This window comes from Gigantopelta aegis, chromosome 11 (assembly GCF_016097555.1).
Source record: "Gigantopelta aegis isolate Gae_Host chromosome 11, Gae_host_genome, whole genome shotgun sequence".
Classification (NCBI taxonomy): Eukaryota; Metazoa; Mollusca; class Gastropoda; order Neomphalida; family Peltospiridae; genus Gigantopelta; species Gigantopelta aegis.
Window position 1 is genome coordinate 20803468 of NC_054709.1, and position 22803 is coordinate 20826270.

The 22803-nt window shown below is 36.1% G+C and overlaps 2 protein-coding genes across 5 annotated transcripts in view; one reads left to right on the forward strand and one right to left on the reverse strand.

Annotated features, from left to right (window-relative positions):
* Positions 1–1166: 1166 nt before the first annotated feature.
* LOC121385015 (isoamyl acetate-hydrolyzing esterase 1 homolog) lies at positions 1167–19379 on the reverse strand. 3 transcript variants are annotated; one of them, XM_041515550.1, is made up of 7 exons: positions 19306–19379; positions 11236–11356; positions 7594–7649; positions 7002–7221; positions 3355–3442; positions 2541–2659; positions 1167–1507 (listed from the first exon to the last, which is right to left on the reverse strand). In XM_041515550.1, the coding sequence occupies exons 2-7, from the start codon at positions 11299–11301 to the stop codon at positions 1328–1330; spliced, it is 729 nt and encodes a 242-aa protein (XP_041371484.1). In that variant the 5' UTR covers positions 11302–11356; positions 19306–19379; the 3' UTR covers positions 1167–1327. The 3 variants fall into 3 exon arrangements, with proteins under 3 accessions (XP_041371484.1, XP_041371485.1, XP_041371486.1); XM_041515551.1 differs by lacking the exon at positions 19306–19379 and adding an exon at positions 19112–19261; XM_041515552.1 differs by lacking the exon at positions 19306–19379 and adding an exon at positions 9317–9449.
* Positions 19380–19742: 363 nt separating this feature from the next.
* Positions 19743–22803, forward strand: part of LOC121385590 (probable acyl-CoA dehydrogenase 6) — a 43643-nt gene continuing 40582 nt past the window's right edge. For both annotated transcript variants that reach the window (XM_041516328.1, XM_041516329.1), the window contains exon 1: positions 19743–19974. In XM_041516328.1, coding sequence (XP_041372262.1) covers positions 19825–19974 — 150 coding nt within the window. In that variant the 5' untranslated portion in view covers positions 19743–19824. The remainder of the gene's footprint in view (positions 19975–22803) is intronic.

Sequence of the window (22803 nt, forward strand, 5' to 3'; positions counted from 1 at the left end):
CAATTGAGCTTGATGATTAACATTAGGGGTGTAATGATATAATCAAATATTCGGTGCACGGAACAGCGACCTGTATCATAGTTGCATTCTTGTTTGTCACTAGCTGAACCGAATACACAAATACATATATGTAATGCTAACTGTACAATTTAGGTTTCTAATTCACACCAATCAAAACCAATACCGATTTGATTGTTTTGATAATGAACATATTTTGTTAGTGTATGCAATGTAATTTCAATATGCAAGTGTTTAATTAGTGGATTAAAGCACAATAAATTTGTATAATTCTTAATGAGAACTCTGGCAATACAAATATGGTTTTTAATTGATTATTACATATCAATAAACAAAACGGCCTCAAATTGCTAAACTTTTCCTGTGAAAATGTGGATATGGTGTTCCTTAAAAAGAACGTGATTCTCAACTAGACAATAGACACACCCATGATTATCAGTTTTTTACTATCAAAAAAATAATAAATAAATACTGTTCTTCCTTTCTGCAAAACCTTTTCAATTTTGTATTCATAGACGTGAATAAATATTGTTAATTGTCATCTCATATTCATATTCACCATTATGTGTATTCGTTACACTCCTAAGGCCGACGACAGTCACTTTTCGCACCCTTGTTTTGGCTTTGTTCACAATAAATATAGCGTATCTCACTTTAATTTCACTTGAAATCCGTATTTCGTAAAAGGTACAATTTTTTAATTACAAGATTTTCTTCAAACACATCAACGTGCATTTATAATGTTCAACAAAAACAATTTCAATAGCAATGTCATGTACCCAGTTTAGTGTTATTGTAAGGAGATGTAAAGTGACATCATTGGAATACTGACATTATTCAAATTCAAAATTGGCTGTAATGTTACAATGCTTCACCACATTGAAATAAAAACTGGTCTACTAACCTTGATCCCTGTTAAAATTCTATAACCAGCAAGTTTACAGGTCGGTATGTTTTTATTTTTCATAATTCTGGATAAAATATTAAGTTTAAATTTTAAAAGATGAAAGAAATAAAAAGTACCCTTTGTCAAATATATCATATCAAAAAATTACTGTGGGATAAGTTATATAAATTATTGTGTACGAAGTCAAAACAAGGGTGTGAAGAATGACTGTCGTCGACTGTAATTAGTATTAGGCCTAATGTTTTGGGGATTTTTTTTTTATTAAAAAGGCACTGCTAATTAGAATAATCTTAACAACAGTAAAATCCTCAGGATGGTCTTTTTGTCAGTTTTTTAAGCACAGGTCCACATATAAAAAAAAACTTTGAATTGGTTTTCACATGATGAGTGGTCTACATTGTGTCAAATTGTGTCCAAGCACAACGATGCCTCGGGATTCTTTTCGTCAATTTGATCCCAAAGGGGAAATCGTGTTTTGAGGTTTGAAGTAAGTTGGTCGATCAATGGACGAAGAAGGCCGAACAAGAATTCTGATCCCTTGGAACTGAGGTGGAGGCCGTCATGCAAATACTCTTCCCAACCCTGAAAAACAATTAAAAATCAATAAAATAACAAGAATTCAGCAGAATTAAATGTCTCGCATACCACAACTGTTCATAGGCATACAGGCTCCCATTTTTGTAGGGGAGCAGGCTGCTTTTTGCGCAAATTAAACGAAAATGCTAGAATCTGGATAACAACATTTATTCATAATATCATTACTATTAAACAGCTAATTTTGACAGTAGAATGACGGAAATACATGGTAAAATGGTCTCAGGTTAGCTCATTTTGGCCGAAATTTGAGGTTTTGCCCCCCATCTTGTACGCTTATGTAAATGTTTTCTCTGCACTGTGATGAATATTCATAGGTACAACTATAAGTTTCATTGACCTAAGATTTTGAGTTTATGAGAAACAGATCTAAATGTTAAACTTTAATGAAAACGTTGGTGCCCTCACCACTACAGTTATTAAACCTTGCTGTGATAAATATGCATATATATGCAAATCACATTTCACTGATGTTTAGTTTTTCCTATTTTATTAACCAAAACAATTTGTCTCAGACACTGCATAATTCATTAGACACCAATATTTCTCACCGTAACGTGGCATATATTCACAGAATACAAATAAAAGTTAGTTTGTTTTGTTTAACTACACCACAAGAGCACACTGATTTATGAATCATCTGCTATTGGATGTCAAACATTTGGTCATTTTGACATATAGTCTTAAAGAGGAAACCTGCTACATTTTTTCCATTAACAAGGGATATTTTATATGCACCATCCCACAGACAGGATAGCACATACCACAGTCTTTGATATAGTTGTGGTGCACTGCTGGAACAGAAAATAGCCCAATAGGTCTGCCAACTGGGATCGATCCCAGACTGATTGCGCATCAGGCTAGCACTTTACTACTGAAGTACGTCCCGTCCCCAGAATACAAATAAGGGCTGTTTCCTAACAAAACATACCTTATTTTTAAAATAAACAGACAATCAGAAGGATAGAGGACCCTATAGACTCCTCTGGTTAGACTGGTAGGACACTACTCATCTACAAACCTCATTTTTCATCATGGCTGTGTACAGGTCGACACATTTTGTTCCACACTCATTGGCTGCCTCTACACATGCTTTAGCATATTCTCCTGCAGTCTTGTTAGATTTAGCCATTGGGCGACCTAAAAATGTATAACATATATGTATTAGTGATGTCATCAACAAGAGAAATAGCCAATGAAGATGAAAATGCATGATGATGTTACTGTCTGCTACGAATATGTCATAATAACCCGGGAACATTTTCTTCAGTACCACATTGTGGTTTTGTTTTTTTGTGTTTTTTAACACCACTAGAACACACCGATTTATTAATCATCAGCTATGGGCCCACCAAACTGACCTCACATCAAGCGAGCGCTTTACCACTGGGCTACGTCCCCCCCCCCCCCCCCCCCCCCCCATATTATGATTCGCTATTTCCCATTTCACTACACAACAGGCTCGATCCCTACTGATAGGTCCATTGGCTCAAAATACTGAAATTTCGGTATTGAAAAATGTCATCCACCATTTAGTAAAGCGCTAACAATATATATATATATATATATATATATATATATGATGAATGCAAAATAGCTGAAAAGAAGAGACGAGGGCCTTGTGTATGGAATTTAATCTTATTTAGATGAAATTAGCGGGTGAGACTTAACTCATGTATTTAAAGCTGAAAATACTGCTCAATATCGGTATCGTATTAATACCGAATACTGTACTGATGCCGAGGTAAATCACCCCCAAAATACCGATACCGAACCTGAAATTTAAATACCACCCAGCTCTAGTTAAATAAATATTCCTTTCCTCTAAAACCAACCTTTAGCAGTGCATTCTTTCTCCCAGGCTTTCACATCACATGGTGGAGGGGTAATCAGAATAATCTGATGTCTTTCAAGACCAGCAGACTGAAACAAATAAAACAAATTAGAGAAATATCATATAAATTAAACATACAAAATAAATTAATTAAATACCCTCAAAATAAGAACAAAAGAAGTATTATTGCATTACATAATTATTATTAATGAGACACAACTCCAAAGTTTGATACAGGATCTTTATTAAAGGGACACAACTCCAATGCCATATACGGTCTCACTACACAGATGTCATCTGCCATTGAAACCCATGTTAAATTGTCCAACTTCAAACGAAGATTGCCAATAGAACGGGTTCTCATTGGCACTAACAACATACACCATTGCAAACATACATTATATAACATTTATTTTCACTCTAAAATTGAGAACATTTCTCTCACATTTTTTTGCTATATGACCGCATCTGGCTGTAGTACCAGTCTGAACAGGTTGTTCATTAACCAATTCACTCTGGCTGTCTCTTGCGCTGTGCACCCATGTCCCAAAAGGTCAATGCACAATATTACAAAATAACATGGGTAAAATGCAGCCAGAAGGATTATCATTAAACATACATATTGTTTTAATTCTTCACCATTTCCTAGAAGTGAGTATGTGAACCATATCATGTGTCACAATTAGGAACTATAGTGAACCGTGATCAATGAACTCTTACCCGGAAGTGATCTGTGTAGTGAGACCTAAAAATTATTTATCAAAGGGACACAACTCCAAGGTTTGATACAGATTTTATATTAAAGGGATAAAATGCTACGGTCTGATAGTTTAATTAAAGGGTTACAAATTGTCATGGTTTGATAGATTCTTTATTAAAGTTAGTCTCTGGTTACCATATTATAACATCATGTACAAATTTATATGAGACACAAGCTCAAATGCACTTTTAAAAGTTTGCTATGAACGGAGATCGTCTGTGTCGCTATTGCCAAAAATGAAATGAGAAATCTTGCGCTGTACAAAGAACGTTCAGTTGAGGATACAGTACTAGAGTCTTTCGTTAAAACCGGTTTGATCTTGACAACGTATTATCAACAATCGTACCTTCCTATTTCAGAATCAATATTTTATAAAGTGTTAGAAGAACTTTCAAAGTTTAGTTTGTATACTATTAACACACTGATCATGTATATATTTTTTTAAATAAAATACACTAACGTAGACAATGAACGTTTTCATTTCTTAATTTTACGTGTGTTAAAATCTACAAATTCAAATAAATATTCTTTCGTTTGGAAAGGGTAAACTTAGTTTGTTTTGTTTAACGACATCAATGTTAGAGCATATTGATTTAAGAGAAAACGGGTGCATGTGTAGGGGAGGGTACTGGGGGTCGAAACCTTTACCTGTCCAAGCTAAAAAAAAAAAAAAAAAAAATTCTGGGGGAGCATGGCCCCATATAAACTTCGCTCAACAGTCTATAACCTCAACTCCACTACAATCCCTGCACATACAGCAAGGAATCGTTTATATGTACCATCCCACAGACAAGATATCACATACCATGGCCTTTTATATACCGGTCATGGTACACTGGCTGGAACGAGCCCGCTGATGGGGATTGTGATGGAGACAGCCGTCTGCACATTAACTTTTGACCGGGGTCTGAAACAACTGGAGTAGCACTTTAATGTTCGAAAGCCAGTACATGGAGTAATTAACCCAAGAACGTTCCCTGTATTAGTTAGATGGTATCTGTATTGTTGGTAGTTTTAGAGAATTAGTGTGGCCATTATTTCGCCACTCGTCCATAAATGGCAGGACTGCCAAAGATGGGACCCAGCTGCCAAGAATCCAGCTAGGGGATATAAGCTGAGAGTTCGTTCTGTATAGGAACTTGGGGTGGCAAGCACGTATAGAGAGGCGGTGGAAACGCTGTCCGCTGGGCGAACTTTATTAGTCCAGTGGACATAGGTAACTATATTTTACTGCTCTGTAGTAACTGAAAGGTATTTTGTTGTGGCATTCAAGTATTATAATTATGTGTATTCTTGTTTTGCTTAGTGGGGGAAGGACAGCTGGTCATCTAAGTCAGACCGACTAAAGTAAACTGTAGGCGTTGCTTACCCAAAATATATATAGAGAGGTTATAATATCTATAACTGGTAATCCTAATATCATGACCTGGTAAATTATAGGTCCTTGGAATATTGGATGTAGAGAAGACTGCGGATAATAATTAATTATTCTAAGGTTGGGTTATGTTTTATCTGTGAGTGATAGCTATATCCCTAATTGCCAAGTGATTAGGTTTACGTGTGGTGCTCAGCCTAGAGGTGGTGTGACACCGGTTTTAACAGGCCATGTAAGTGCTGTAACACTTACCTGGTATTATATAATACATAGTTCAAACTAAACTTGTGTTGTTGTCTTTCTAGTGAATTTAACGTTGGTTAAGTAAATATAAATATATATATACAATCCTGTTCCCTGAATACCCCTAGAGCCAGCCACTCAGGTAGAAACCTGCCCGATAGGATACAAGGAGATCTATTTGTATAGGTTGGGATATTTGGAGAAATACTGTTACATCCATTGTGGGTTTCTGATTTGGTTACCTGGAAACAAAGTGGTGGGAGCAGTTGCCGGTAACGGCGTTAGAACCCCCGTAACAGGGATCAATCCTAGACTGACCGCGCATCTCCAAAAAACACCTTTTTAGGTCTAAGTAATGAATAGATATAACATATAGTCTTGATAAATGTTACATAAATCGAACACAACACCCTCTTCCTCTACCCCTAGAGCGTTTCATAATTATTAACACTCCCTTACATGTAACACATATGCCAACCGCTGGCCACTGTTAAAATGTTAAGGCAAATCCCCCACTGACCCCTGGAAAGATGTTGTACCATACATCTATGGATATAAATATGTTTTGGAGATATGAGACGACCCCTCGATCAAGACAGTTAAATTTGTTCAAAATCAGGTGAGAAGCTCAGCGCCTGCGTAAATCAAGTAAAGCCCCAGTTCTACTGGCGTCCTGCTAAATGAAGAACAACAAAGCTAGCCATTGCATTTGTAGTTGACCTAAATAATGTAGATAAGCGAGCATTGCGAAACTATAGCGATGTGGTGGACCTTTCATGTACCAAACAGAACTGGATTAATAAAAATATTCCAGGGACTGCAGCTTTAAAGGTACACAACTTCATGGTCTGATACAGATTTTGTATTAAACAGATACACCTACAATGTTTGATAGATGTTCTTCATTAAAGTGACACAAATACCCAAGGTTTGAGAGATGTGCTTTACTAAAGGGACACAACTCAATAATATGATACCTATTCATTATTAAAGGGACACAACCCCAAGGTTTAGGATTGATTCCTATTGGTGGGCCCATTGGGCTATTTCTCATTCCAGCCACGACTGGTATATCAAAGGTTGTGGTATGTGCTATCCTGTCTATGGGATGGTGCATATAAAAGATCCCTTGCTACTAATAGAAAAATGTAGTGGGTTTCCTCTCTAAGACTATGTAAAAATGCCCAAATGTTTGACATCCAATAGCTGATGATTAATAAATCAATGTGCTCTAGTGGTGTCAATAAACAAAACAAACTTCTTCTATTACCTGCAGATATTCCACCATTTCGTTGAGACCCTCCTGGTATTCCTCTAATGGCACGTGCTGCTTTGAGTTGAGAGTTGCGTCATTCGAGTCATTGGTGCCGAGGAAAATCGTCACTGCAGCTATGACGTCAGCGTCTTCCTCAGATATCAGCTGAGGCAGGAGGTACTTACACCAGCGGACATTGTAGCCCGAAAAACCACGATTTATAACATCACACTTTCTGAAAGGAAAGGAATATTTGTTTAAGGACAACTCAGAGCATTATAAACTGTGATAAACTGGTAATATGAGAGAGAGAGAGAGAGAGAGAGAGAGAGAGAGAGAGAGAGAGAGAGAGAGAGAGAGAGAGAGAGAGATATGGAGGAAGCGAGAGCGAGAAAGAAAGACAAGAAAAGAAGAGACAGAGAAAGTGGGGGAGTCATTAATTTATTTTGACTAACATTCTGCTTTAATTTTTCATGTTTCAGAATTGGTATGTATTTTTTTAAACAACTGTCCAGAAAGATTTTTTTTTATATATACAAAATGTATTTAACAAAAGATATAACAACTGGATTATCGTCTTGTAAACATCAAAATATTTAAAACACACCTCTGTAGGTGATCTGCTAGTAATGCTCCCCATTTCCCTTCGCTGCCGAAACAATGCTGAAATAGAAAGTTCTTCATGAGAGAGGTGTACATATAAACGTACATGTACCATTGTTTATACTTTGCCCCAGATGTTTCTAAAATGTAATAGAATTAAAAAAAGTCATTTCATATTCTGCACAACCCAAACAAACATACAAATAAAGGCTAATTAATCGATTACATGACTTACATGTATATTCAGGATTCAACATCTAAGGAGAATTTGCTTAAAAAAAAATAGACCCAATTTAAATAAACAAGTACAAAGTTCTGTACCTGTTATCTGTATCAACGTATGTTGTAATTTGGCAATTCAGGGAACATTTTGTCGAGTATTGTGCTGCGATTCGCTATGCAAATTTCAGAGATCACTACACAGTTTGAAACCGTTAAACAGTAATTGCTATCAAATTTTCAGTTGACTAGAAATATTGTTAATCGAGATTTTGGAACAAAATGTTCCCTGCAATTTATATCTTGACTACAGACCTAAAGTCAATGTGGTATACGATTAATTTAGTTCATATGTTCACAATAAAAACCATGCCCCCAATTTGATTAAAATTAGCTCTACTAGTCTTAACCAGTAGATCTAACAGCCCTGTGTGGACTCCCATGTCCAGGTGACATTTCATCTATAAATAACAATTTAAATATCAACCAATTACACTTTGCCTTTTATAGCGTTATTCGGGAGCACACAAATTCTAAAAATATCGGGCGAGACTATTTATGCAATAGACGAACTTGTTGGTCTATTTCAACATTGAAAAAACAGGGGGAAAAGTGCAGTAATAAACTCTGGATTGTATACTAGTCTAAACAGATTTTATGGCTATACCATCACGATTTTTTTCTGTCTTGAAATGATTTTTATACAAAATCATTTTGTATACCCACGGCATAATACCGAATGTTTTCAAATTCTTTTTAAATTACTGGCATGATTTTGCAAGTAAGATTTTGATTGGTCGAATGAAAGGTCAACTGGACATAAACTCCAACAGGCTGCTGTTAGATCCACATGTAATAGTTGAGCTAATTTTAATTAGATTGCCATGCCCCTTGCTTACAAAACTGTTAAAAGTGTAAGACTCGTCTTTGATAACATGTTGAGACTTTAACATCATGGTAACACCACACAAACTGCATGTGTGTGACATTATAATAATGATTATTAAACATACCAGTGTGGACTCTAAAGGGTTAGGAGGGCGGGACGTAGCCCCGTGATAAAGCATTCGCTTCAAGCGTGGTCAGTTTGGCATCGATCCCTGTCAGTGGGCCCATTTCTCGCTCCAGCCAGTGTACCACGACTGGTATATCTAAGGCTGTGGTATGTGTTATCCTGTCTGTGGGATGCATATAAAAGATCCCTTGCTGCTAATAAAAAAAAAAAGTAGCCCATGAAGTGGCGACAGCAGGTTTCCTCTCTCAATATCTGTGTGGTTCTTAACCATTTGTCTGATGCCATATAAATAAAATGTGCTGAGTGCGTCGTTAAGTAATACATTTCTTTCCTTCCTAAAGGTTTACAACCACTGGCCCTGTGTAATATTTGCTTCATGTAACTTCATGCTACATGTGCACATTAATGCACCTGTATTTCCTACATGTTACGATGTAGTCATATATACACACATAATGTTTGACAGGCTTAAACGAATTTTGAAGGTTTTCACCTGTGTGCCAGATGATCCAATTAAAACAACTTTTGGCCAAATTGAAAGTAAGTTACAATCTGCCATTTTCACTCTGTTTCTTTTGTTTTCCTGTCTGTTAACATCTGCGAGAAATCAAACCCCAAACTTAATTCTGAAATAAAACCAGTTATTTGCATCAGCAACAAATACATATATGTGCATGTCTATATATACAAATGTACATCAGGCCATAGGATTTCAAACTTCATGGGAAACACTTTTTCGGTTCCGTGCCTTGTGATCATGGGAACCCATCGGAAACTGTTTATATTATTTTTGTTGAATAGGCCTAGTTGTACTCGATATAATAATCATGGGAAACAAAATTTCAGTTCCAGGATTTTACCGACACAGTACCTGAAACGATTGTTACCGTGAAATCTGAAGGCCTGGTACATGTATGTACTGAAACATAATATGTACATAGTAGTGTTTTCCCTATCGTGTTTTCGCATGGTGCGGCACCATGCCTCAATAGTCTAGACCGACACATGTAGCACCATCTTGCTGAAATCAGTGCCATGCTGTCCTGCGATTAAACAAGCTTTTTCCAATAATTAATTCTAAAATTACCTTTATAAAATACTCAGAAACGTATTATTAATTAATAAAGTATTTAGTCTATCATGCCGTGTCAAATTTCTAGGGAAAACACTACAATATATATATATATATATATATATATATATATATATATATATATATATAAAATTATATACATGTATATACAAAATTACTTCCAGACTATCATATGGTACATGTACATTGATTTATTTTCTAATACTACTTGCATGTATAGCAGCATATCTTACAATATTACATTGTAACCCACTGTTTGTGCTCCAAGTGAAGACTGAATCTTTTAAATAAATACTGTGTACATTTAACGCTCCAGACTGGCTTCAGTGGCATCGTGGTTAGGCCGTCGGTCTACAGGCTGGTACATGTAGGTACTGGGTTCGGACCCCAGTCAAGGCATGGGATTTTTAATCCAGATACTGACTCCAAACCCTGAGCGAGTGCTCCGCAAGGCTCAATGGGTAGGTGTAAACCACTTGCATCAACCAGTGATCCATAACTGGTTCAACAAAGGCCATGTTTTGTGCTATCTTATCTGTGGGAAGCCCAAATAAAAGATCCCTTGCCTATGTGGTGATAGCTGATGATAAGATAAAAAATCAATGTGCTCTAGTGGCATCGTTAAATAAAACAAACTTTACTTTACTTTCATTTAACACTCCAAGACTGTAGTGTTGAACGAATAAGAAATAAGTATATGCCTTATTGTTATCCATATTTATATATACATGTAATCATAACTCACGAAGGAAAGAAGATACATGTATATACATGTTTTATTTAATGGCACAATCAACATATATTGTACGTACAGTTATAGGATATTGGACATATGTACATGTAAATCAGAGTAAAATGAATGAATGTTTAACAACACAATATAAAAATGCATCGGCTATTGTAAGGCTTCTAGAATTATTATAAAATCCACTAGCCATGGGATTAGTGATTTAAAAAAAAAATTACTAGCCACAATTAAAAATTCACTAACCCTACTTTGCTTTAAGTTAATAAAATTTCACTAAATAATAGTAATAATTGGATATGTCACCTAAAGAAGGAGATACAGCTTAAAAACACTAACATGGGGGTTGAGGTGTGGGCAGGAAATACATATTTACAAAACAGACTTAACTGCAACATTTGACAAACAAAATTTCACTAGCGGTCGGGCATGGCAATAGTAGTTGTTTACTTACCCAACGTTGAATATCACTAGCCATGGGAGTAGGACTATCATATTTCATAAGCTTGAAGCCCTGGCTATTGGTTGTCAATGGTAAATTATATGTATTGATGGTGAAGGAATAATAACCCACCTGTGTTAGAGAATCACCAAAGAGAACTATTTTAGGCCAAAAGACGACAGTGTTCTCGTCTGTCATAGCTCAGTAGACTGTATATATAGTGTTAACAACAGCTGCAACAGATCGTTAGACCCTGTAAGAAAAACACACTGTTAGAAATATATATATATAACCGGGGTTCAAATTTTATTTTAAAACTCACTTGCCCAAAGACAAACTTGTGTGATTTGCATTTGTACTTTCACATAATAATTTTCCACTTACCCCACCAATTTCGTGATCTGTGTTTATTTTATTCAGCCATACATGTATGGTTGCTGTTGTCAATTTCAGCTTCTTGTTAAAGCTACTGTCACACCTTGCTGGATAGCGTTAACGGACATCCGACGGAGAGCAAAATTTTCATTCTGTTCTTCTCCGTTTCCTGTCTGTTTGTTGTTCGGCGGATGCGTTTCTTGTCAGGCAAGGTCCGGCGAGGTCCGTTCAATCCGGCAGAAAGTTTTGTTTGCATGCACAAAACTTGGAACAGACTCCACCTGGCAAAGGCGTCTGCCGGTTGTACAGTTGTTGTGCGCTGGGCATGTGTTTTGTTCGGAACTCGTGTGTTCCTCGTCCTGTACTTATCAGTTTGCATTCGTTGATGTCCGATGGACGTGACTCGCACCTGACATGCATCGGATGAACCGGAGGTGTACCGCATGTTCAGCGGACGATTACCTGATAAGGAACGCATGGGAACTGATGAATGACGGATGTGTAACGGGAAAAGTACAGTATAAGTACCGTACATGTAACAGGTCTTCACCGGGTCCGAAATGACACCGACGTACATCCTCCGGGGTATATAATGTGGCTTCCCTGTCTCACCCCCTCAAGACCTTCTGGGACCGTGAGGACCTTCATGATGGAGTGTCGTGTGAGACTCCGCCTGCAGTATCAAGTTGCCTTGATTCAGGCACAGATTGACCTGCTAGATGCCAACCTCAATATCTATGTCCATGTAGAGAACAGGAGGAGAAGGGGGCAGCGGCCTTGGCCTTGCCCTTCCCAGCCTTCCCCTTGGTCATCTTGGAGAGAGGTGTTGAGCCAACTGGAGCCTGATGATATGTTTGCCCTGTGTTAGGTCAGGTCAGGTCATAGCTAGGCTTTACGTGCACATTCAGAGCAAGCTGTTGTAGCACACGCCACCCTGTGTTCAATTCACTGGACTATTTATACCCGTTTTGTCCATCACGTGACCTGTACAAAAACATTCGAAGAACGTTTTGTCAGTTTCTCATGCGTTCCGCTTTCGTTTTGACCGGATCTTGTCCGTTACTCGTACGGTAATTGTCCTGTGATTGTGCGTTTTATCCGCTAAATATTGGGTGTTCTTCCGTTCGAAGGGCCTCGAGCAGCAACGGAGACGACTTTCACCACCGGATAATTTTCTTTCGCTCCGTCGGACGTCCGTTAATGCTATCCAGCAAGGTGTGTCAGTAGCTTAAACAGCTGTTGTTGATTTCAGCTTCTTGGTCCTGGAGACACATTTTCGTTCCATTTGTAAATGTTGTAACACTTGTTGGCATATACATTTATTAGACTAATGCAGGGTTTCTGCCAGAGGGTAAAATGGGTATGGTGCCATGCCCAAAACATTTTGTTGATTTTTTTTATAAGTTAACCTTTTGACAAAATTAATTACTCTTATCATTACTGTACAATTTTCTTAACCATAACACTAAACTTAACCCATTTTTTCTGGGGGAGGCTCCCTATACTCCCTGTTGACTGTGGTTGCATTCAATTCTATAGCACCATACCCAAATATTTCTTTCTGGCAGAAACACTGACTATATGTGTATAAAATGTAATGAAATTGAAGTTCACATTGTATTTAAAATCCATCTAACTATGACAGTTTTGTGATGTCATTTCACAGTGTTATTAATATAGTATTTTATCTCACAATTATTGTAAACTAACTTCAGTTATGAAAGTATTTTGTTTTCCTGATTGCCAACATCTTAAATCACAAAGTAAGTCATTTTAAGGCATTAAAATAGAAGGAAGGAAATGTTTCTTTTAATGATGCACTCAACACATTTCATGTATGATTATATGGTGTCGGACATATGGTTAAGGACCACACAGATATTGAGAGAGGAAATCCACTGTCGCCACTTCATGGCTGCTCTTATTCGATTAGCAGCAAGGGATATTTTATATGCACCATCCCGCAGACAGGACACGACCAACCACAACCTTTGTTACACCACTTGTGGAGCATTTATCAAATGAACATCAGTGGAGGAAAACAAATTACTGAAAGCAAGTAGAGCAAGTGACTAGCTCATTAGGCTACTGGATTTGCATAATTTTGTTATTAGCACGATGTTAAATAGCACTAGCATTAGGTATCGGCCAGGCAAATCTGTCACTGTTTAGTGCCAAAAACCGTATAGCTTCCAAAGCATGCATACACATGTATGATATCACAGCTTTTCTTCAATGACACACAACTGTTATTTAAATATATTCCTTTTAAATCATTACTGCACTGAAATAGCCTGGAGTAATCAATAGTTATAGCAAATTAATAAACAAACAGAAAAGTAAACATAAATGAGTAACCGAAAAGAAATAAAACTAATATTATTTACTGAAATAGTTAGTCCCCACTGCATGTACATGTATATAACACACTATTTGTTAAATATTAATAGTTACTGCTGAATTCAAATGCCAAAGCAAGTTTTTAAATAGAACCCTCTTTTGGTATGTACTACATAAAACGTAATGAACAGTAGCTCACTCCACTCTCTAATTTTTTTTACAAAATAACATATTTGGCAATTTCAATCTCTGGACCCTTATATTTGGTATTAGAGAAAAATGACTTTTCGCTGATGAAAAAACAAATGATGTAAATCATTTATCAAAATGTTTTTCATTTTAGATATAATCTGTTAACGGACCACTGCCCCGTTCCATGAACTAATTGTAGCTAAAGTTACTAATAGTGACTTAAGGTGAGTTTTACAAAGATTTTCTGGCACCTTAAAGTTAACCTTTATACAGCCGTTCCACAAGGCAACTTCACGGTAGTCGTAAGTTCCCCTTTAATGTTTAAAAATCTTTTTTGTGAAGAAGTGCAAATTAGTTAAATAATAAATTGGTTACTGACTTTTTAGAACATCTTGGATGTATTCATTGGTATCAGACATCCATGAAGTAACTTTGTCAAGTTTATTTGCTAAGCGATAATTGCTGAATGTATAAGACATGAGAGCTATCTCCTGTATTTTCGTGTGAAGATCGTATGGCCTAGAATGTTTTTCATCAAACGCAGAGTTTCATAATAGGTATTTGGTATATATTAGCTCCATTTTTACACATGACCAGCCTCGGTGGTGTTATGGTAGGCCATCGGTCTACAGGCTGGTAGGTACTGGGTTCGGATCTCAGTTGAGGCATGGGATTTTTAATCCAGATACCGACTCCAAACCCTGAGTGAGTGCTCCACAAGGCTCAACAGGTAGGTGTAAACCACTTGCACTGACCAGTGATCCATAACTATTAACTGGTTCAATAAAGGCCATGGTTTGTGCTATTCTGCCTGTGGGAAGCGCAAATAAAAGATCCCTTGCTGCTAATCGGAAAGAGTAGCCCATGTAGTGGCGACAGTGGGTTTCCTCTTAAAATCTGTGTGGTCCTTAACCATATGTCTGACGCCATATAACCGTAAATAAAATGTGTTGAGTGCATCGTTAAATAAAACATTTCTTTCTTTCTTTTTTTCCATTTTTGTATTTATGCAAATCTATGTGAAACTAGCAAGACTTTTTCAGTGTGACGTCAATATGCTAGCTACATCCTGTCACATTTAAAAAGCATTTCTGTAAAACATTTCTTTCTTTTTTCCATTTTTACACAAAACATTAGTATCCTTCTTAGAAAATGATCAAATCATCATGTAATTGCCATTTGACATGATCTACATAAGTGGCTTACTTACAACTACCTCGTACCTATTGTACATTTTTACACTAATTTATGACAATTAAGTAAGCTATGCCGCATCGTGGAACGGGCTGGCAATCATAGAAGAAAATTAAGGTCGCGATGGTAGGTATTTACGGCAATAATTAGTGCTATGATAGCTTTGTGGAACGGGGCCCAGGAAGTTTTGTTTTTTCATTTGTTGATAAATGTGACGTCACAGGTTTGCATATGCTAGTGAACTTTACAAAAAAATGTGATGTGCCCAACTATTGATTACTCTACGATATTGTACGTACCAGACCATGATAAAATATTACAACCGGGTCTTGTGTATCAGCGCGTTCGGTGATTCGGTGCACTTGGTATTTTGCTTAAGTATGCTTAGGAAGTTGTCATGTTGTCTGTGTTTTTAACAAATTGAAGTTCAATTCCTTTTTCAATGGTTAATCAAGTATCAACCTATTTATTGTTAAGGTTGCAATTAAAAAAATATTAGAATTATCAATAATTATATCATAATTTCAAAATAAATAATTCACCTGCTTTCGTGTATATAAACGTGAAGTAGGTCAGCCTTATTGATATATTAAGAATGTTAAAACCAGTCTAAAAACACCTTTCCCACATTTTAAAAACTATAGTAAATGGTATAATTATTTTTTTCGGTTATTTTTATTTAAACTGAAAAGACAAACACAGGCAAATGCAAACAAAACACAAGTTTTACACCTTAATTGACAGTCATTCTAGTTCACAACTGTCACATTGTTGCCAAAAATAAAAGCAAAATAAGATCCACATGTGTGCACAATCATCCTGAGAAAAAAAAGATTCATGTAGGCATCTTAGCCATGCAAGATAATGAACATGTATGCATCTGCAGTACTTACTATGCCACTCAAGAAAATGATTCCGAAACTGATCATGTGTGATCGTTCATAGTAATATTTTTAACAAGACAAAACAAAAAAAGTACTAAAATAATCCTGGGACAATAGTGTAGTGTTTATGAGCTACAAAGTGAGGTCATGGGGCAGTTTATAAATAGCAGGGTCAGCGATCCACATCTACTGCGCCGAATAACCGGACATGCAAATCGTTTTGGATACAATTTTTACTATATTTATGTACAATTTTTAAATGTTTATTTACTAGACAAAACAATTTGTAGTCGGGTAAGTCATGGTATTTGGCAACTTTGTACCTTCTGCATGTTATATCAGCCTAGAAGGCATAGTTTTGAAACAATGTGATATTTTTGTGGTAAAAGGTGTGGCTAATGGTATGCACTATGTGTACCCCAAATTTGAAGGTTGCAAGTATAGTAGAATTTTTTTACCAAATTTAAGTATGCCCAAAATATACTTATTTTGGGTCGTTATGCTGTTGCACTTCAAAATTACTAAATTTGCAAAGTAAGTATTCATATAATTCAATACAAGTAATTTCAAATTACTTACTTAAATATCGAAGATAATTTTATTGCCAAAAATTTATGTATGTTTAACTTTTGTGGGGCAAATGTTGTTTATACAATGAAGCTATATGTGAAGGGTGCTCTTCGTTATACATTTTCGTATAGCAACAACCTTCTTCTTGTTATGGGCATAAAAATAACTCATCTATTTAATTTATCCTACTGGTTTTCACTTCTGGACTACTATTTAAGACTGCTCATAATGTACAAACCAAACAAAAGCCAATATGAAGCTTCATTTTTATTTATTTTTTTAAAGCGAATGCTTAAAAATTGGGAAATAAAATTGTGTAGTGTCCGTAACCACCTGGTAGTATTTATAATTTACAGGTGATAATCAGTATTATAATACATTCTGCTTTTAGATATTTCGTTGTAAACCTGGAAAATACAAAGATTCTGGTCATTATTTTCAATTATTCCTTCCCTAGCAGCCTAAAATGGTTACGGACTCTACCAAAAAGCTGTAGTTTCCATAACCTCCAAAACCTTCACTTAGATACTCATAAAGAAATGATGAGGCTGAAATGAACAGAAGGTAAATTTGAGAATGTACTGTACAAGGTATAGTTTAGGTAGTGTCTGTAACCCATTTTAGCCCTATATTACAGATCAAACTAATGTTACTCAGTTCATGACAATTACTTTCCTGTATACAATTTGTCTTCTAAAACAAATGTTTTATGTATTTAATAACCTTTTTACAGTGGTGTTTGTAACATTACAAAATTTCATTTAAAGTTCATAAATAGTTGTCACTGTGACTTTTATTGCAAGACTTTGGTTTCAAGCTACTATGTCAAGGAGATATATTTAGTTATTGTGTCTAGTTTTTTAAGAATGGATAAACGATTGTTGAAAAAAAAAAGTTTCTAGCACTCACTAAGCAAAAGTTGTTAAATTTTCAAGTTCTAATATATGTTGTTTAAAGTTTAGCTGTTATTTTCATATGTTAATGTTCTTAGTAAGTTAATTAAACAAAATAATAAAGATTTAACTTTAATATGTTCCTCAATTAGTATGTTATACACTCCCTGTAGTGTCCGTAACCATGACCCAACCCACCTTTAACACACTCATGAAAAGTACATTTCCCCATGTACTCTCCAGTAAACCATTACAGATTTATATAGAGGTGTTAACCTTTCAAAAAAACATTATGCTGCATAAATATATTAAAGTTGACAAATGACCCCTAAGTGCAACACAAAGTGGCCAAATACCGTGATTTACCTGACTGTATTTCAGATTATGCACTGCTCATTGGTGAGAGATATTTTATTAAGTATAATTTCACAGTGTTCACACAGGCCTCACGCAAGGTCAAAATCATAGAGCGAAGTCACTTCTCTCTCAAACTTTAGAGAGGGCGAAGTTTTTAACAACAAGGAGACTTGAATTTTTAATCAAAAAAAAGAGAAAAAAGTTATCTTAATACAGGTGCATCTTTTACAATCTCTATTTTATGTTATTTTATTTACCGTCTGTACTTCTAATTGATGGATATGTGCTCTATAGGTGTGGGTTTTTTTAAATTACCTTTCCACGTCGCCTTCTTTAGAAATAATGAAATGTAATTGAAAAGCACTAATTTAACCGTTTAGAATTCATTCTCTTACAAGTTTGTCTTCTTGTTTCATTTAATACCTACTCCATGCAGAGTATTGTCCTAGTAGATTAATCTACCACGGTCAAGCTGAGATTAACCAGAGGCAATTAAATGCGTTTTACCGTCAGTTTCTTAATTAATACACTGTGGAGTTGTCAAGACTGAATGGGTACTAGTATCCGTGAAAGTGTGAACATTGCTTATCTGCTGCACCTTGTCACTGTTGTTTACAATAAAAAAATGTTTTAAATAATTTTATTTTGACATCTGTTTTGTATGTTGAATTTATTCATTATGACAAAGTCTACGTAAAACTAAATAATTACTCCGACTATTAATGCCAGACAGTGACACCGGTGTTGCCTGAGCTAAACCCTCTTTCTATGAGCCTGTCGTATGATTTTGTGGCACCAGTGTCTCTTCAAACTCGCAGGCCATTCATACTTAATTATTATGAATGATTCTAAGGTGTTCCTCAGGTTCTGCATCATTCATCCGTGATTGTGTGCATTGCAAGTGATTACTATTTTCAAAAAGGCGACACAAACTTCGCCCTACGGTGACTAGCACGGCTAAGTCAGGCTGGTTAGGGCGAAGTTTGGGCTCACTTCGCCCGGTCGCATAGAAAATGGTCCTTGAATGCTTAGGTGCGCCCATACACCGCCAACACTGTAGTCTGTATTAATGATTAATTAATGAAACAAGTCATCATTTCTTGTACACACATTTCACAACAACACTGGAATTAATAACTTGACAAAGCCAGCATCAGTGGACTATTTCTTAAGAGGATCATTATTCAACGTTGAAATACGAACCAGGGTTATTTCTCAACAGGGGTCTGTTTTTAATTTTACACCGGCAAGCTTAGCAAAGAACTAGGAAGTTTGATTCTCGGTTTTACTGTTTCTACAATGCAAAAATTATTTTGTAGACATTAAAGCACTCTATTTGTATCATTCATGCATTATAACAGGGTCAAAACGCAAACCCTGGCAACAAAGTAACAAACCTATCCAAATTTACGACCCAAGCTTTGTGCCAATAATTGTCTCCCTTTGATCAGTTTGTCCACTAAAAAGTAAAAAATTAGTAATGTGCGGACTGAGGAATAATAACTAATATAATGTAAGTTGTAATGAATGTAAGTTACTAACGTACATTTATTTATTATGTCGTGCATTTTAACAAATTATCATCTGTTTTACTTTCAGTAAGTAAAATTAAGAGGAAAGACTTAGCCTATTTGTTTTTTATTAACAAGAATTTAATTATCTTTTATTTATTTAATTTTAAAAGTATTATTTGTAAGAAATGTTTCTAACAGCAAATATATATATTTAAATAAACCAAAACAAAACAAAACAAAACAACAACAACCGGTATTTGTTTTCAGTAAACTTTAAATTCCTTATTTTAAATAATTCGATTTCAAGGGAGTTAATTCAGGATTAGTTTGACAAACATTGTTCAAAACAAATGAACCGAACCTGTGAACTGTGGACCCTGATAGTGACAGTAGAAAATCATAATGCATTCCCTTCTTCGGTTTCGTCGATGTTTCACTCAGCAGCTAAAACAGATATTTTATAAAAGATGCTACACAGTTGACACCTCAGATGACACAAAAGATGTTATTTTTGGACCAGAACATCATCAGTTTAGGGAAACTTTAAACAAGGTTAACTTTAAGTAAGAGATAGAAAAAAGCCCCACCCACTCCACTCTCCCGTCCTATCACAGTTTTTAAATTATCAAAAGCCCACCCTGAATTACATTATTTCGAGTCTCCTCTGGGTATAATATCCGCCCAGTCCCCCCTCCCCCCCCCCTTATTATTTTTATTTAGGTTTATGGGAGGGCGGACCGGGCAGATATTTTTCCGACTGCCCCGGTGCTCCCTTGTACCTGCCAGAGCAATCGGTCCCCCCTCCTACCCACCCCCAACTTTCTTGTCCTGGACGGAGGAGCAGGCACCTGTGCCCAGGACAGGCGTGTGCTACAACAGCTTGCTCTGAATGACCACATTAAACAATCATTCCATTCCATTCTATACATTGACTCAAATGTATCAAAGAAGGGCAAAGAGTATTTGTCATTACAGGCCTCAGTAAAGTGCGGGAGCAATAATTTCGTTCGCGCATCACTTGCATAAGCATAGTAGTTTTGCGTAACCCATTTTTTGTTCAAGCAGTGAATTTATGACATCATTGACATTGTCGTGATGGGTCACCTAAAATCAAAATGGGTTACCTGAATTTGTTTTTGCAGCTAGGGCGCAATATTTCATGAGAACCGTTGTTCTGTTTGCGTATCGGTTATAAATGCAACTATAAAATCACAAGAACCACCAATCGGATATGTGATGAACAATTACATTCTAAAATTAAAAGTACCATATATCAGAAATGAAAATCATTTTGTTTTTGAATCGCCATTGTAGCACAGAATCATACTCATAGTTCAAGTGTTGTAGGATTAGTTAGGCCTAATTCATCGGTTACAAGAATTATATTCACATAACCGAACAGTCGGTTATCTGACTTCTGTTTACCTAAGATTTTATAATATTGTCCCCAGTTTTTGCATAACCCATAAATAGTTTACACAAATTTTTATTTCTCAGAGGCCTATGTTACAATGATCAATACCCAGAACAGTTAGGATGGTATGTTAAAGGTTTTGTTTAATGCAGGCCTTTCCCCAGGAATTTTTTAAGGTGCTTACAAGTTACATTTAAAAAAATAAAAAACATGTAAAATCGTGATTTTTTTTATTTTATTATCAAATTACCTCTCTCTCTCTCTCTCTCTCTCTCTCTCTCTCTCTCTCTCTCTCTCTCTCTCTCTCTCTCTCTCTCTCTCTCTCTCTCTCTCTCTCTCTCTCTCTCTCTTTCTCTCTCTCTCTCTCTCTCTCTCTCTGTATATATGTACATGTCTGTCTTTCTTTTACACCTTTTCATTTTCAGTGTGTGGTTTCATCCAATAAAATTCTTTTTTCCATGCGGGATCATATCCTGACTTTCGCCGTTTTGCCATAGCAGCTGATGGCTCTTCGCATTTTCTTTTCTGTGCAATAGATGTTGACTCGGCTCTTGTCGAATTCTCGTAATTTAAAATCAGACTAACTGCGGAAATACTTGTTTGCGTTTGAAAAAAATTAGTAATTTTTTTGGTCGATCCGTGACCATTCATTTTAGCAAATAACAACGTAGTTACAGTTTCGATATGGTAAATATATACCAGGATTAATGGTGACATGTTTTACTCAAGAATTTCACCTTCAAAGATGTTTATTCAATTAATAGGTATTTTCTTTGATTTGTCTTGATGCGTAATTCCCAAGCATACAGACATTATTACAACAAGCAGTTATCTGGCGGATTAGTAGTAGCCGATCACCTGTACCACGTGACCAGCAGAATTGCAGAGATACCAAATGGAAGTGTGATAATGTGTGGTGAATGACTTTACGGATCACAGCTCCATTGTTTTGTATACATGTTACAAATTAAGCCGACACGGTCCTGCAGTTAAGGCGCTTACCAGACATGAAGGCGCTTACTTGGCTGGCTAAGGGAGCACGGGCCGTGTCGGCTTATCGCTCTAGGAAAACCCCTGTAATGCCTCCACTAGAGCACATTGATTTATCAATCAGCTATTGGATGTCATACATTTTAGTAATTCTGGCACATAGTCGTCAGAGGAAACCTTCTACATTTTTTTCATTAGCAGCAAGGGATCTTTTATATGCACTTCCCCACAGACAGGAAAGCAAATACCACGGCCTTTGACCAGTTGTGGTGCATTAGCTGGTTGGAATGAAAAAAACACCCAGTCTGTTAAATGGATCCACCGAGGTGATTCGAACCTGCGATTCAAGCACCTCAGGTGAGCATTTGACCAACAGAGCTATTTCCTTACGGTACATATATAGGATCGATCTACATCGGTGGGATCATTGTGCTATTTCTTGTTGCAGCTAATGCACCATGACTAGTATATCAAAGGCCATGGAATGTGCTATCCTGTCTGTGGGATGGTGCATACATGTATAAAAGATCCCTTGCTACTAATGGAAAAATGTAGCGGGTTTTCTCTTTATAACTGTCAAAATTACCATATGTTTAATATCCAATAGCCGATGATTAATAAATCAATGTGCTCTAGTGGTGTCGGTAAACAAAACAAACTTTTTTTATCTAGAATAATGTCATATATATTTTTATATGTTTTTTTACTTAATGGCAAGAATAATTCTCAATATCCAAATTTTGGTATTTTCATGTGTGCAGTAAATTGGTATTGACATCACTTTCAACCTAAAACAGGTTCCTTTTCTTTATTAAGTGAAAAATCCTGATTTTTAAATATATGTTTTACTATTAGAGCCATTTCTGATAACTGAAATCAAACATTATTTAGATTTTATTGTTCAGATTATCAATTTCCATACATTAGATGTGTTTTTGGTCATTCTGGTGTTTCTAATAATGCACTTGTATACATAT

Excerpts from the sequence above, each read along its gene's own strand:
- LOC121385015 (XM_041515550.1), bottom strand. The coding sequence starts at position 11,301 with ATGACAGACGAGAACACTGTCGTCTTTTGGCCTAAAATAGTTCTCTTT. Across the intron at positions 7,650-11,235 it reads TTGGTGATTCTCTAACACAG|CATTGTTTCGGCAGCGAAGG; the intron begins GTGGGTTATTAT and ends TTTCTATTTCAG. Across the intron at positions 3,443-7,001 it reads AAATGGTGGAATATCTGCAG|TCTGCTGGTCTTGAAAGACA; the intron begins GTAATAGAAGAA and ends TATTTGTTTCAG.